The sequence below is a fragment of the Thermobia domestica genome, chromosome 4 (genome assembly GCF_964235325.1).
Source record: "Thermobia domestica chromosome 4, izTheDome1.hap1.1, whole genome shotgun sequence".
Lineage (NCBI taxonomy): Eukaryota > Metazoa > Arthropoda > Insecta > Zygentoma > Lepismatidae > Thermobia > Thermobia domestica.
In genome coordinates this window covers 253,643,677-253,657,692 of record NC_137457.1, presented here as the reverse complement: position 1 = coordinate 253,657,692, position 14,016 = coordinate 253,643,677, and the positions used below count along the sequence as shown (strand labels likewise).

The following is a 14,016-nucleotide window of genomic DNA, read 5'->3' as shown; positions in this document are numbered from 1 at the left end:
TTATTTTCCTTTCATTTGATATAAAGAATCATCTAAATTTATGACACTGTGTTCATCAGCATCTTGTATAACGCGAAGAAATAGAAAGCTATATATATACATGCCCATTTCATAAGTTCTGACACAAAAGTATTTTACCAAACAAACTTCGCAGGTGCTCTAGTGCCGCTGATCAGATAAGGAGGAATACCGAAGCGAAATAAACAGTCAATATAATGTGAGATGGTGTCATACGGAGTGATCCACAAAAGAAAATGAAGTCTTTCAGTTTCACGTCTCACGGTTATGGAGTGTATGCTAACGAAGACGGTGATGATGAGAAATGATGAAATGAAGAATATGGGAGAATCCCGAGAAAACTCACGCACACGATGTCTGCCCACCACAAAGCTCACTTGGCGCGAACTGGGATCGAATCAGGGACCCCACACAACCAGTGAGCCACCGTGGCCCCCCTGAAAATCCACAAAAGACAACAGAGTAGCAGCTATTGCGTTACATAAATGCAATCATTCAGTAAGCACCATATTCAAGCTGCTGAAACCGTTTAATATCAGCTTGGGGTATATTTATCAAATCATTAAGCGTTACGATGAATTTAGTACTGTTGATGACAAGTAAAACAATCTGGTCAACATCGTACAGTCGTACCTTGGCAGTTGTCAAAATACTGCGAGAACGAATTTGTAGAAACGCTACTCAAAAACAAAACGCAATGAGGTATCAGATGAAAATCTCCAACCACACTGTATCTAGGGATTTAATGTGGAGACCTCGGACTGCGGACCTACAGTGAGAGCAGTGGACAGCTGTTAACACCACGGCAGAAGATAATTAGGTAGAAACAGCGAAGAACCTCCTTCCTTCGTACGTGCACAATGGACACAAGAACATTTTCTATACAGAGAAAGTTTTAACGGTTGAGGAGAATCAAGCGACAGGGGTACGCCCACAGCAGTAAAGCAGCTCATCAGGTTGTTCCTTGTGTTTACAAAGTACATCATCCCTCATCTGTCACGGTGCGGTTGAGTGTCGTACCGTAGTGCAACAAAAGAGCACTTTTGTAATGAAGATGCCATGCCACATGGTGAACTGAAAAAAAAAAGAAAAGAAAGAAAAAGGCTTAGAGCAAGTGTTTAAATTCCTTAACCAGACCATATTACGAAATCAATATTGAATTTTCTAACAGGATTCCGCACTACCACGTCGTGCCGGATACGTGCAAGTGTAGCCCTGAGTTTACTGACCACAAAAACTCGCCATTGGCAAGTCCTGATTTGAATTCTCTGGATTAGAAACTGCTGTGGGACGTTTTGAAGACTGAAATTTGGTCTAGACACCGGAGTTAGGAAAGCATAAAACGCGCCGTTAACAATTTAGACTTGAGTGTCATATGTGCTGCAATTATCACTTTGTGAAACTATTAGTGTGCTGTAGGCAATAAATCGAGTGATGAGTTTCTCATACATTTCAATTTTTCTTCCTGCTATTTCCATCTTAATGCTATGACAAACTTTATGAGATGACTAGGTATGATCTTACGCTGATTGTGACTTTTTTAACGTGTTCCTTCCAATTCCTTACAGGATTTGATTGAGATTCCTTAGATGTGCGTATCTTCTGTCAAAGCAATAAAATATTTATAATTTACAAAACAATTAATGTAACTGAGCCGAGCGAGCGAGCGAGAGAGAGAGAGAGAGAGAGAAGGTCGTTTCGCGCTCACGGTAACGACTTCGAACACCAAAAAACAGCACGTGTTCACAGCAGAGAGGACCCAGAACTGGTAGTGCGAGAGTATTGTGTGTGATAACGGATCATGTGTCTGTGAGTGGTTACATGACACCGAAAATCCCAGTCTTCTGGAAGGGATACATCTGTGCCCTTTCCGACATTGGTTATATTTATAGCCAGACAATTAAACAGTGCAAGACGAAAGCCTTCCATGAGTAAAAGAAGGGCATCAACGCAGCGATGAATCCCCGAAGAGTATGCACCATATCTGTTGTTGGAACCAGTCAAAGTGGACCTCGAACATATCGGAAGCCTGAGCGTCCCCCCTGGTGCGTCATGAAAAACCGATAACACAAATATCGATTGCACAGACAGTGCAATTGCCCCACAATTGTCAATCGCATCATAGGCCAAGATTTACATCTCGTGCGGAAGCACAAGGGTCAAGTTCATAAGCTGCGTGCTTCCCAATATCCAAAAGAGGAAGACCAACAGACGAAAGCTCTACGAACGCCATCTGGTTGGTGAGCCGCTGGAAGTATTTAGTGTCATGGATGAAGACGGATGTATCTGTTGGGAGTGACAAAAAAAAAAAAAAAGTCCACTTGACTCCAGACGTCGATCTGACTGGGTACGTGAATGTGCTGGAAGTTTCCCACGTGGGTTGTTGGGGGTTACTGCTATAACTATAACGGCAAACTTCCATTGCGCAGAGTGGACAAACAGGCTAAAATCAAAGATGTCCATTACCAGAAGAGCATTCTGGAGCCACTATATAGACATGAAATTCCTTCTCTCTAAGGCAGCGAAACATCTCGTGTTGTCATCCATCAGGACATGGAATCCAGTCATACGACAAGGTTCCCGCAGGTATACATGGATTGGATGGCACGTGAAATGGGCATTACGCAATACCCTTTTTACAGACATCTCTGTTAAATCCCCCGATGCCTCTCCCGTGGAATTTTGTGGGTTTCAGTTGTAGAAACGGGCCATGGGAAGCAGACGTCCCCGCACAACTAAAGGTCTTTGGAAAGCATCTCAGGAGGAACGGGATCGTTTGAACCACTGTTCTTCAACGCTGTCTCTTGCAATGGGAACTCAACTGCAGGGCCATTGCTGAAAGACACGGTTATTACGTGGAACACAATCGCTGGTGGCGTCACGTTTCTCTTAAAATCAGGTGATTTCAACCTTCGTTACCTTGGACGTGAAACAACCTTCTGTATAAACTAACTGGTTCAAACTTACCAGTATATTGAAAATAACTTCATTATCAGATCTGACTGCTCTCAATATGAAGAGTTTGCCATCACGTACATAACGAAGGGCATACGTTTCCCCTTGATTCCATCCCGCAGGCAGAATTTCACTTCCAACTTCATTACCGGAAAGCTTTTGCTGAAATAAAAGAAAAAAGCGTAACAATACAATGAAACCTTACATATGTAGAATGCACTACGCTGAGCCTTTTAAGCTAAAGGAGATGACAGATGAAGAAGAAAAATGAAAAGTGTCTGTGTTGGCCATCATCGGTTCCACTGAAAATTGGCCAGCTTAGGCAGATGGCTAATTTATACAAAATAAGTGTATTTTGAAACGAAAATTACTATAGATTGTAACATATGTACTTCTAATGCATTAATTAATTATTACTTACATATAAGTTCGTATTTTATAAATATTAAACACTGTGTATATACTTCTGCAATATAGAAACCTCGCATTTAGTATATCTTTGTATATAAGTTTGCTATTCGCACACTATGATTTAAGTGTAAACTGAACTTGCTGATCACCTACAAAACGCTACGGCATATTCTCTATTGATTGTTTCATTTCTTCCGCCTATGATGGCAGATGCTGATAAGCTTCCAGTTCAGGGAAATACGAATGACCTTAAGTAGCTAAACATCAAACGTGGCCGTTGGTTGTAGATTTACAGCCGACTTCTGTTAATGAGTATTGACAAGCAAGGACTTCCGCTGTCATCTCTTTTTCTCTCCTTTCATTCACTTTGCAACATGAATTGGTCCATTATATGCTGTAAATTTCCTGTAAGTCCCTCAGATAGTAAAGGTTTCCAATACGTGACGAAAATAAAAGACATGAATAGTTTAATAAATCGATCCGGACAAGAGTAACAAACGTATTGCAATGTAGAAAGAATATGAATGGAAACAAGCAATACAAAAAGTAATAAAAGTATCATCACCTCCTATAATTTTGGAGAAGCTTCTTTCACTCTACAAGTTTCTTCCTTTTTTTCTCGGGTTCACTGACTTTCCGAAACAGTGATAAAAGATTTCTAAGAAATGAAGATCACGTACACTGTCTGATGTCCGGGTGTTCAATATACAGAGATGAATTTAACATTAGCAGTATAGGACCTAACTGCGATATGCTTCAATGCAGTCAAGTTCCAAGACTGATAGATGGCCAATATACACAGTAAAGTAATGTATGCCTTAAGGGAAAATACAGATTCCACAAAATAACCTCCAGCAAAAAATAAAGAAAGGTGGCCAAATTAATAGGTTTTACAGTAATACGTAATGTGGAAATAATAATAAACCGAAGTATCTCAATTGCGCGATAACACAGTAGCTGCAGTTTGTTTTAAAAAATATATTCTGATTAAATAAACCTAATATATTTTAATCCATATAATGAAAGTCACTATCTTTGTGTGTTGTTTAATATAAATTTGATAATTATATTTGAGTATAATTAAAACTTTTTTAAAAACTCATTTAAACATAAAGGAAATAGCAACACTCTTTGAAAACCAGATATTTCATCAGACGTATAAATCTTTGTAAACAACTTGGTGAAAGGGAAAGTGTCTTGCCACAATCATATAAAAGGACTCACTTTTAACAACAAGTTATGAATTGAAGACTCGACTTGATTCGACAACCAAGGTTCTTCGAAGTCTTTCAAGAATGGCAGCACACTCTCCTGGTCAGTAAGTTGTCCTTATACTCCTAACTGCTTATTTGTTATGATGACATTTGCTATGCCAGATTGTTGGTAGGTCTTCCAACAACAGGCTTCACTTATACTACTGAGATTTATAATTTGTGTGATTGAATAGTACATTTGTTTTGAGAATGCAAATCTCAAGTTGGCTCCCATTTGTTAATGTGTTTGTTTGTAAGATATCTGCTAATGCTAATGGCACATATATATAATTAATTAAGTAGTCCCTATAACTGTGCCTATAATAGCGAAAAGGCAGAATGTGACTTTGTATTTTATTTGTTTATTATCAATATAATAAATCTGTTAACAGATCCATTCCTTTTCATTCACACATAATCATATATAGAGAACTGACTTAATAACTCTTGAAGAACCTGACCGATCTCGATCAGATTTTCAACATAAATGAGGTTAGGGCCTGGGATGGTTTCTATCATTTCACTTTGACGGTACAACGTAAGGGAAGCGGACAGAAATACTTAAAAAGATGAGTGTCGAATCCATAGTTTTCGGGGGTCACTGAGATGAACAGTGATACTTCCGATGTCGTTTAAATCCAAATTCAGCCATTTCTGTCCAAAATGAAACGTATTCTTCCCGTGAGAAGAACGGGTATTCTACTACGTACTGCTTGTTATGATCTTTTTAACTTGATGTTTTCCACTAGACAGTTAACCTTTCACTTATATAAACTTTATTTATTTATTTATTTTTTTTTTTTACATTATCTTACGCACTTTAAAATAAACAGAAACTCTTTAGAATTTACACATTTATATATATTGTTTGGAATATTAAACAGTTGTATACCAAAATTACGTACATTTTCAAACAAAAAAATAGATATACCAGAATTCAGATATTGCTGGAAGTCTCTGAGATACGATTACTACTAAAATAAAGGACTGGAAACAAATTCAACGATCCTAAATTACTATTCACAACCGAAAAGCGTAATTTCCCCGCTACATGTATTTGGATTATGTTTTTCACCAGTAATCCATATTTTAGTAGTTTTGGGATCATTGATATGCACAAACTTTTCACTAGAGATGCAAAAAAGCCGGCTTTTTTGAATCGATGGTTTTTTGCACATAAAAAGCCGGCTTTTTTGGGAAAAAAACGAGAATTTTGGAAATTTTGGCTTTTTTCATTTTCATGATTTTTCTATTTAAATAGCTTTACTATAGTATACTCTAAAGTTAAATAAGATTTCATGACCTAAATGACATATTTCGCTCTGGAATTCACCATCATGATGGATGGAGTACATGTTTTATGAATTAAAGTAAACAAAGTACGTAGTATTTGAGGGCAATTTTAGAGGCTATTATCTTTATTTTAACTTTTGAGTTATCGACTTTTTCTTCTCTAGATCATTTCTTTTTAGTTATCCGTGTTCCATTTCTTAGAGCTAAGTACTCTAGCTTCTAGCACATAATTAAACTTATGTTTTTCAATATATTCATCAGAGCGTACGTTTTTCAATATATCTGTCAGAGCGTACTTCCTCTGTTATACTGTAGCTGTGCAATGATTTAGCAATAATCTTCCGGATACATCCTTGAATACCATTTGATAGGAATAATCAGTAGTGCATTTAGAAAAGTTTTTGGTAGGGGTTTCTCTGATTAATGTTTGTTTTCTCTAAAAAAAAATCCCTAATTTTTATTTGGGAGGAGCTTGAAGTTTATGAGTACAGGCATACTAAATATTTCGTTTCGTTTGTATATTTAGTAATAATGTTCCGGATACAACCTTGAAGACCATTATATACTAATAATCAGTGACGGATTTAGAAAAGAATTTTGGGAGAGGTTTTTCTTATTAATGTTTAGTTTTTCTAAAAATTCCTATTTTTTTTTTTCAGGAGAGCTTGAAGTTTATGAGTAGAGGCATAACTAATATTTAGTTTGTTCTAGAAATTCCGCAATTTCAGAGTACAGGCTTCAATCCAAAAGACATCCCCACCCTAACCCCCTTCGCAAATCCGACACCGCTGGTAGTTAGTAATAACAACGATTTGAAAACAATAAGAAGGGAAGTCGACCAGGACTCACAATCCACGCACTATCCCTACACTCAGATGGAATTAAGAAAAACATTTGTCAAAATGGCCAAATGCGGGGTTGAATCCCAGACTTCCCGATAGAAGCACAAAAGCTAATCACTCCTTCATCTTTGTTGTGCAGTTGTGCTTAACGTATTCTCTCTCTCTCTCTCTCTATGGCTTATGGAATCCGAAGGCTCAATGCCGCGTTCACAAAAGCTCTCCATTGACTTCTATCCTTACCCAATTCGATCCAGTTTCTAATCTGTATTCCTATTTCTGCAAGATCCATCTTAATATTGTCTTCTAATCTGCGCCTAGGTCTTGCTAATGGACGTTTTCCGGTTGGATTTCCAGTTAAAACTTTGAAAGCGTTCCTACCTTATTCCATTTTGACTACCTGACATGCCCACCTGAGTCTCCTAGACTTGATGATCCTAACGATGTTTGGTAAACCGTATAAATTATGCAGTTCTTCGTTATGAAGTTTTCGCCATTCCCAATTTCCGTTCCTCTTGGGTCCAAATATTCCTCTCAGAATTTTATTCTCAAATATTTGCACTCTGCGTTCTTCCCTCAGCGTAAGCGATCATATTTCACAATCATAAAGCACAACGGGCATGATTATCATTTTATATATTTGAAGCTTTAAATTCCTTGAGAGAATTCGCGACGACAAAAGATTTTGAGCTGAATAATAACACGAATTTCCTGATTTCAGACGACATTTAATTTCTTCGTGGATATGATTTTGATCTGATAATATTGGTCCTAGATATTTGAAAGTACCCACTTTGTCGAAAGTATTATTTGATATTTTAACGCATTCGTAATTTGCCGTATTGCGATCCTGGTGAACTTCCATGTATTTAGTTTTCTCTACATTTACTTCTAAATCAATGTCGCTGCAAGCGTTTAATAAAGCCTCTGCATTTCTTTCGATTGGTCTCCTATCAGATTTACATCATCAGCATAAGCCATAACCTGCTGAATACCATTCAGCTCTAGGCCCTGGTTGCTATAATTGATTTTCCTTATAGCGTATTCCGGAACAAAGCTGAATAATTAAAGAGATAACGCATCTCCTTGTGTCAGGACATTCTCGATGTGGAAGCTAGCATTTTTCTACTTGGACTTTACTCTGGGATTCATTTAAACACATGTTAATTAATCTAACTAGCTTTCTCGGTATTCCAAGTTCTGTAAGAATGTTGTGCCATGTTTCCCTAATAACCGAGTCGTAAGCCTTTGTAGAATCAATAAACAGTTGATGTACTGGGTAATATATTCCCATCAGGGCCGTGCCGTGGAAATTCAGCGCCCGGGACGAGAGTATACGACGGCGCCCCCAAACATATATTCCAAGCAATTTTTCCTATCTTTTTTCCTTTTTTCTACCGAATTTTCTCCCCGCCCCCCACGGCATGGCCCTGATTCCCATTTCTTTTCGAGTATTTGTCGAATGGTAAATATCTGGTTGATGGTTGATCGATTTCGCCTAAATCCACACTGATAATCTCCAATAATTTCATCTGCGTATGGGATCAATCTTGTTAATAGAATGTTAAGAGAAATGCATCGATAATTAATACAATCAGTTTTGTCGCCTTTCTTGTCAATTGAAACAGTGATTGATTCTTTCCACTCTTTTTAAATGTATTCAATAGGTTTTCTCTTTTTTGTTTAAAAAAACGTAACGATATGTTGAATTCCTCTTGTTAAAAATTCATAAACCTTCAGGACTGGGTAAATTGTGATGGTGGTTATATATTTCAGATCCTAGGAAACCACACGATCAGATGAACAGTCTATTACGCACATGATCCATGAACAGAAAATTCGGTAATTTTCCGGTTCTGAACAAGCTTAAGGAACAGTCAGTGCATTACAGAATTCGGAACTTTACCGATTATGCAGATCCGAAGCACCTGATAGGTAGTAACAGATTATTACGTATGTGATCAATTAATGAAAAATTCGTTCGAAATATTCATACAATGTATATGAAAGTTAAAACTTAACTGAAGAATTCAAGAATGTACAGAACCACTCAAAACGAAGCTCTTGATGTGCAGCCTTTAAACGTACCATATAAATGTATTTCTCTCATGTTTTACTTTCTTTTCTTTCAAAAAGAGGATGTGTGATATTTTGAAATAAAAATACTACATACAAGTTTGCTAATTATTTATGTATATTCTTTTTAAAAAAAGTATTTACTTTTGTATATAGGAGGTTAAAAAATTATTATATATATTGGTTAATCCTTTGGAATTCATAATGTAAATATGTTAAGATTTTTTTAAAAAATCTTTTCGTAATTCATGGTTTATTTTAGAGGTTTTGTATCATTATCAGCATCAAGCACTAATTAAATGACTTTTTGTGTTGTAGAGAAGCGAAACAAAGTCTTCTTTATCAATTTAAAGCAAAATTTTGAAAAAAGCCCAAAATTTCCCAAGCAAAAAAGCGAAGCAGAAAAAACCGAGTTTTTTTTCAAAAAAGCCGTTTTTTTTCCGAGCCCTTGCATCTCTACTTTTCACACACTATGTTATTTTATTCCTACTATAATAATCTGTTGGTATTACCCTTACGACAATAATAGTAGTCTATCAGAAGATAGTTCAGTGACGTTCTTGGGTATCTGTAGTCTATATAAATAAACCGTGATTGTTTGTTACAGGTTCTTAGTACTTATATGGTTGGCATATGCGCCTTTCGCGTGAGATACTCGCTGGAGGAAAATAACATGTTTTAGACCTCACATTGAGCTGTAGGTCTTGTCTTATGTCGATCCTGAAAAGGAATTTAAATTCCAAATCAAGCAACCACTTACTTTGTTATATGATCTAAGGCATTACTGATAGATACTTAATATTTAGAAAGAAGCTTACCTCTGAATAAATCTTACTTTCTAAAGTCTCCGAACAGAATCAAGGACGCTCTTCCTCGGTAGTTTCAAATTCCTACTGTAAACTTACTTCACATCTTATGACTGACATTGTCATCCTGTACTATTTACCGACACAACTCGCATGAAATTACATCTTTTAGTTGAAGCTGTAAATCATTCTTCCAAAATTTCTTATGTAAGTTGGGTTCTTATAAATAATATAAAACGAATATATGCACTTCCTTAAAATCTTAGTGAAAAAAAAAAAAAAAAACTCTCAACTATACTGATAAATGGAAGAAATGATAAAATTTATATTTCAGCAATTCCTCCATAGATGCGAATTCAATGCTATACAATGAGTGAAAAAAATATGACTGGACCGAGAATGGAACGCGGATCTCCAATGCTGATGTGTTAACCATTACGGTTGAAAATTCAATCACAGCCAACCTACAGCCATACATTCAATCACTCTACAAGTCGGTGTTCAGTCACTTGAAATGTTAGCCACACGGACTACCAAAACTCTTACTGTAGTTGGCCAACCCAACAGAACGCCTCTGATGGTTGAATTATACATCATATTGATAAATGCAGGGAATAACCTAATTTATATCACAGCAAGGGCTCGTAAAGCCCCGGGTGCCAGCTAATCTGAGACCAAAATATGTAGAATTATGTATTGTATTGGATTTGTACTTGCTATGGTGCCTAGATAGGAAGAAAATTTTCGAACACTGATCACGTGAATTTCTCTATAGGAGCGAAGTTAATGAAATACCAAGAGTGTAAAAATGTACAACTAGATCGGGATTGGAACCCAGGTCTGTCTCATTTACTCGTGACCCGAGCAAATGAGCACGGACCTCTAGAATGATAAAATGTATGGCTGTCGGAAGAAGAGAGGTATTTTCTTCTCCCTCTACATTACACTATATGCTTGAAGGATGAAGAGTGTCACATTTAACAAATTAAATGCGTCACCGAATTAATTTAAGACACAAATTCGATTTCCAGCAGGGATTATTTGGTTCAGATTCCAATTTACGCTGTAGGTTCACATCTCATATAGCCTCGCTGCTAAAAGGGAACGAAACTCAAAATTCGATCCAACCTGAATTAATTTAATTGATTAGAAGGCCTACTTATTTTCCTGTACGAGATGAGAATAACGGAAATCAATATTTAAAGTTCGTAAATAATGCAAAGAATCTTAAGAACGCAGTAGCAACGGTTCTACGGAAAATTCGAAACGTAATAAGCATTCAAAGCCGAACATAGACATTTTTGGTGGTGAATTTTGCCGTTTTATAGGACGAACTTTTCCAATCTGTACTTACATCTGTACAGAAAAAAAAAAAAAAAAAAAAAAAAGCTAAAATTCGTGACTTTCATCACCATTTTCTGATTTCGTGACCGATAGACACCCTGTATTATGATGTCTAAAAGCCATCCTGTGATTATCCATCTAAAAGCCATCCTGAGAGAATTGCATTCCTGGGCGCAGGTTCATTTTAAGAGGGCTTAGTCGTTATATGAGAAGGTTCTAGATTACTGGTTCCCCTAAGTTTCGTGTGGTACAGCCAGGTATTATATGTTCGGTTTATAGAATTTGTGCACCCTTCTTGATTGTGTTTATGCTTTCGGTTGGTGCATTTACAGTATATCGGTAGCCTACTGTTACAGTTTTGTCTTTTTACAGATTTCATTAGGTTTCCGCACTTTTCACATTCGAAAGTTTGAATTTCACTCGGTAATAATCCTGTTTTGGAAGAACTGTATGCATTTGCGGGTTAAATTCCAAAGTTGGGCGTCCGTTTCCAGCGAAATTTTTAAAATTTACAGGAAAGATATGGATAATTTGATCGTTTGTGTGCTTGATAACATATAAGAGTCTCGAAAAACCTGTTTATTTGTTATATATAAGCGGTTATAAACATGGGACTATACGGCGAGCGGAGGGAACTACTTGGCGCAAGGTAACCGAACAGTTGCATTGTGGGAAAGAAACGAGCATTTATGTTATCAACATGGCGAATGTACAAGGGCAATGAACTAGCAGTTTTAACATTTGTGAAGCAATACGTTGATAACGAGCAAAATCTTTTAAAAGTTTGTGAAGAGCACGGATTAATGAACCTAATAACAAATTGCAGAAAGTGTGGAAAGAAGATAACAGCGAAAAAACTTGACGAAAGCGGACGCCCAACTTCGGAATATATGCCGCATTTGCTATCTGTTCCGAATTTTTTCCCGAAGTTCACAAATGTTAGATCTTCGATGTAATCTATTGTGTTATTAGCACGGACTATTTTGTGAATGAGTTGGGTATGTCTTGAGTTTTTGTGTGGGTAATTGTGTGTGGGTTCGTAATATTGTTATTGGTTGAGTATATACGTCATTGTCATGTGATTTTTTAAAAGTATTTTTTGTTTGGTTTTTCTAATGAGTATTTTATTATTGTGGGGGTTAGGGAGCTTGCTTCCCTATATTTTTGAAGAAATATTTTTACTCCCTTTTTGGAGAATATATTACGTTTTTAAAATAAGAATATCTTAGTTTTTTGGGTTAGAGGGTTTTGCTCCATACGCGTGTAGAAATGTTTATCGTCGGGGGGTTAGGGGGGCTTGCCCCCTTATGCTTTGAAGAAATATTGAACTTTAGGTTTTGAACTTGTGAAATAAGAATATTTTAGGTTTTTTGAAATAGTCGAAGGTTGTCCTGCTATACTTAGATAGAAAATTGTGTTAGGGTGGGGTTAGGGAGATGCGGGTCAGTTGTATAGGTGACCCGGAAGATCCGAAAAAAATTGTATTATTTTCTTCTGGTCATCTAATAATACAGTTTTTCGCTCTTCTGGATAATCTATTTCACTGACCCGCATCCAGGGAAAGGGGACCAGTAATCTAGAACCTTGCCCGTTATATCACGTGTCGTGCACATATATAACTGTAAAAACGAAAAAATGAACCAACCTGTGCTACGTGGCCACTAAAAAGCACGATTTTCATCCAACCTGCGTAAGGATAGCACAAAACTGGTGCAGTTCATCATAGCTTTCGGATTGAGTATAGCCTATGTTATTTTACTGAGGGTTGGCAGTTCTCTACATGTGTTAGGTTTATGTACATCTTGCCAAGTACTTTAAATCTGCATTGACAATTCTAAACAATATACAAGACGTTAGAAGCTACAGAAATCATAGTGATTTTATATCTTAGGGTTAAATTCCAAAGTTGGGCGTCCGTTTCCAGCAAAATTGTTAAAATTTACAGGAAAGATATGGATAATTTGATCGTTTGTGTGCTTGATAATGTACAAGAGTCTCGAAAAATCTGTTTATTTGTTATATATAAGCGGTTATAAACATGGGACTATACGGCGAGCGGAAGGAACTACTTGGCGCAAGGTAACCGAACAGTTGCATTGTGGGAAAGAAACGTGCATTTATGTTATCAACATGGCGAATGTACAAGGGCAATGAACTAACAGTTTTAACATTTGTGAAGCAATACGTTGATAACGAGCAAAATCTTTTAAAAGTTTGTGAAGATCACGGATTAATGAACCTAATAACAAATTGCAGAAAGTGTGGAAAGGAGATAACAGCGAAAAAACGTGGCCAAAGCGGACGCCCAACTTCGGAATAAATGCCATATCTTAAGCCATATTTTATTTTATTACTTTACCGGTAACAGTTTTATATTTTTTACGTTAATGGCAATGACATTGCTGCATTTTATGTAAGATCAATATTATATATGACAAAATGATCTTACCTGTTCTCCTACTCCTACGCATTTGAAACCATTTCTCAAGAGACTGGAATGAATTAAAGTTACTATCACATCTGATTTCTTCGCAATATTGTTCTCAACACTACGATAAACTAACTCCCATCCAAACCCTTCAGCGGCCATGTTTACGATAACAAGATAGTAAACAACTGTGCCAATGTTGCCAGTTGCCAATCAAAAAATTCGAACTGAATGTAATTTTGCAATGCCATTTGATTGCAGTTCTATAAATGAATAGGGCCTCCTTCTGCATTAACCTTAGGCTAATTAGCGTTTTAGATTGCGATAATCGGCTTAGCATATATAAATTCATTAGAGTTATGACTATATGTCATTACTGCATATCTTGCGTTGCGCTGAGCTCTGTAAATTTTACGAAAACTGATGCGAAATGAGACTCACGGCATGATGGCCCTTCGTGTTGTGACTTTAGTAATTGTATATTACAATAGGAGTGGGAATATTTCTTCTCTAGAACAATCGGACTGGTTCTTAATAAAATATTTAGAATAACCCGCGTATTTTTATTTTATATTATAAGCATATGTTCGCCT

The 14,016-nt window shown here is 36.7% G+C and overlaps 1 protein-coding gene across 2 annotated transcripts in view; it reads right to left on the bottom strand.

Annotated features, from left to right (window-relative positions):
* Positions 1 to 13,606, bottom strand: part of LOC145683988 (proteasome inhibitor PI31 subunit-like) — a 46,514-nt gene extending 32,908 nt beyond the window's left edge. Inside the window, exons 1-2 of one of the 2 annotated variants that reach the window (XM_081755749.1) lie at positions 13,445 to 13,606; positions 2,986 to 3,135 (exon numbers count right to left, since the gene is read on the bottom strand). In XM_081755749.1, coding sequence (XP_081611875.1) covers positions 2,986 to 3,135; positions 13,445 to 13,585 — 291 coding nt within the window. In that variant the 5' untranslated portion in view covers positions 13,586 to 13,606. The remainder of the gene's footprint in view (positions 1 to 2,985; positions 3,136 to 13,444) is intronic. The other variant, XM_081755748.1, reaches the window with a different exon arrangement.
* Between the last annotated feature and the right edge of the window lie 410 nt (positions 13,607 to 14,016).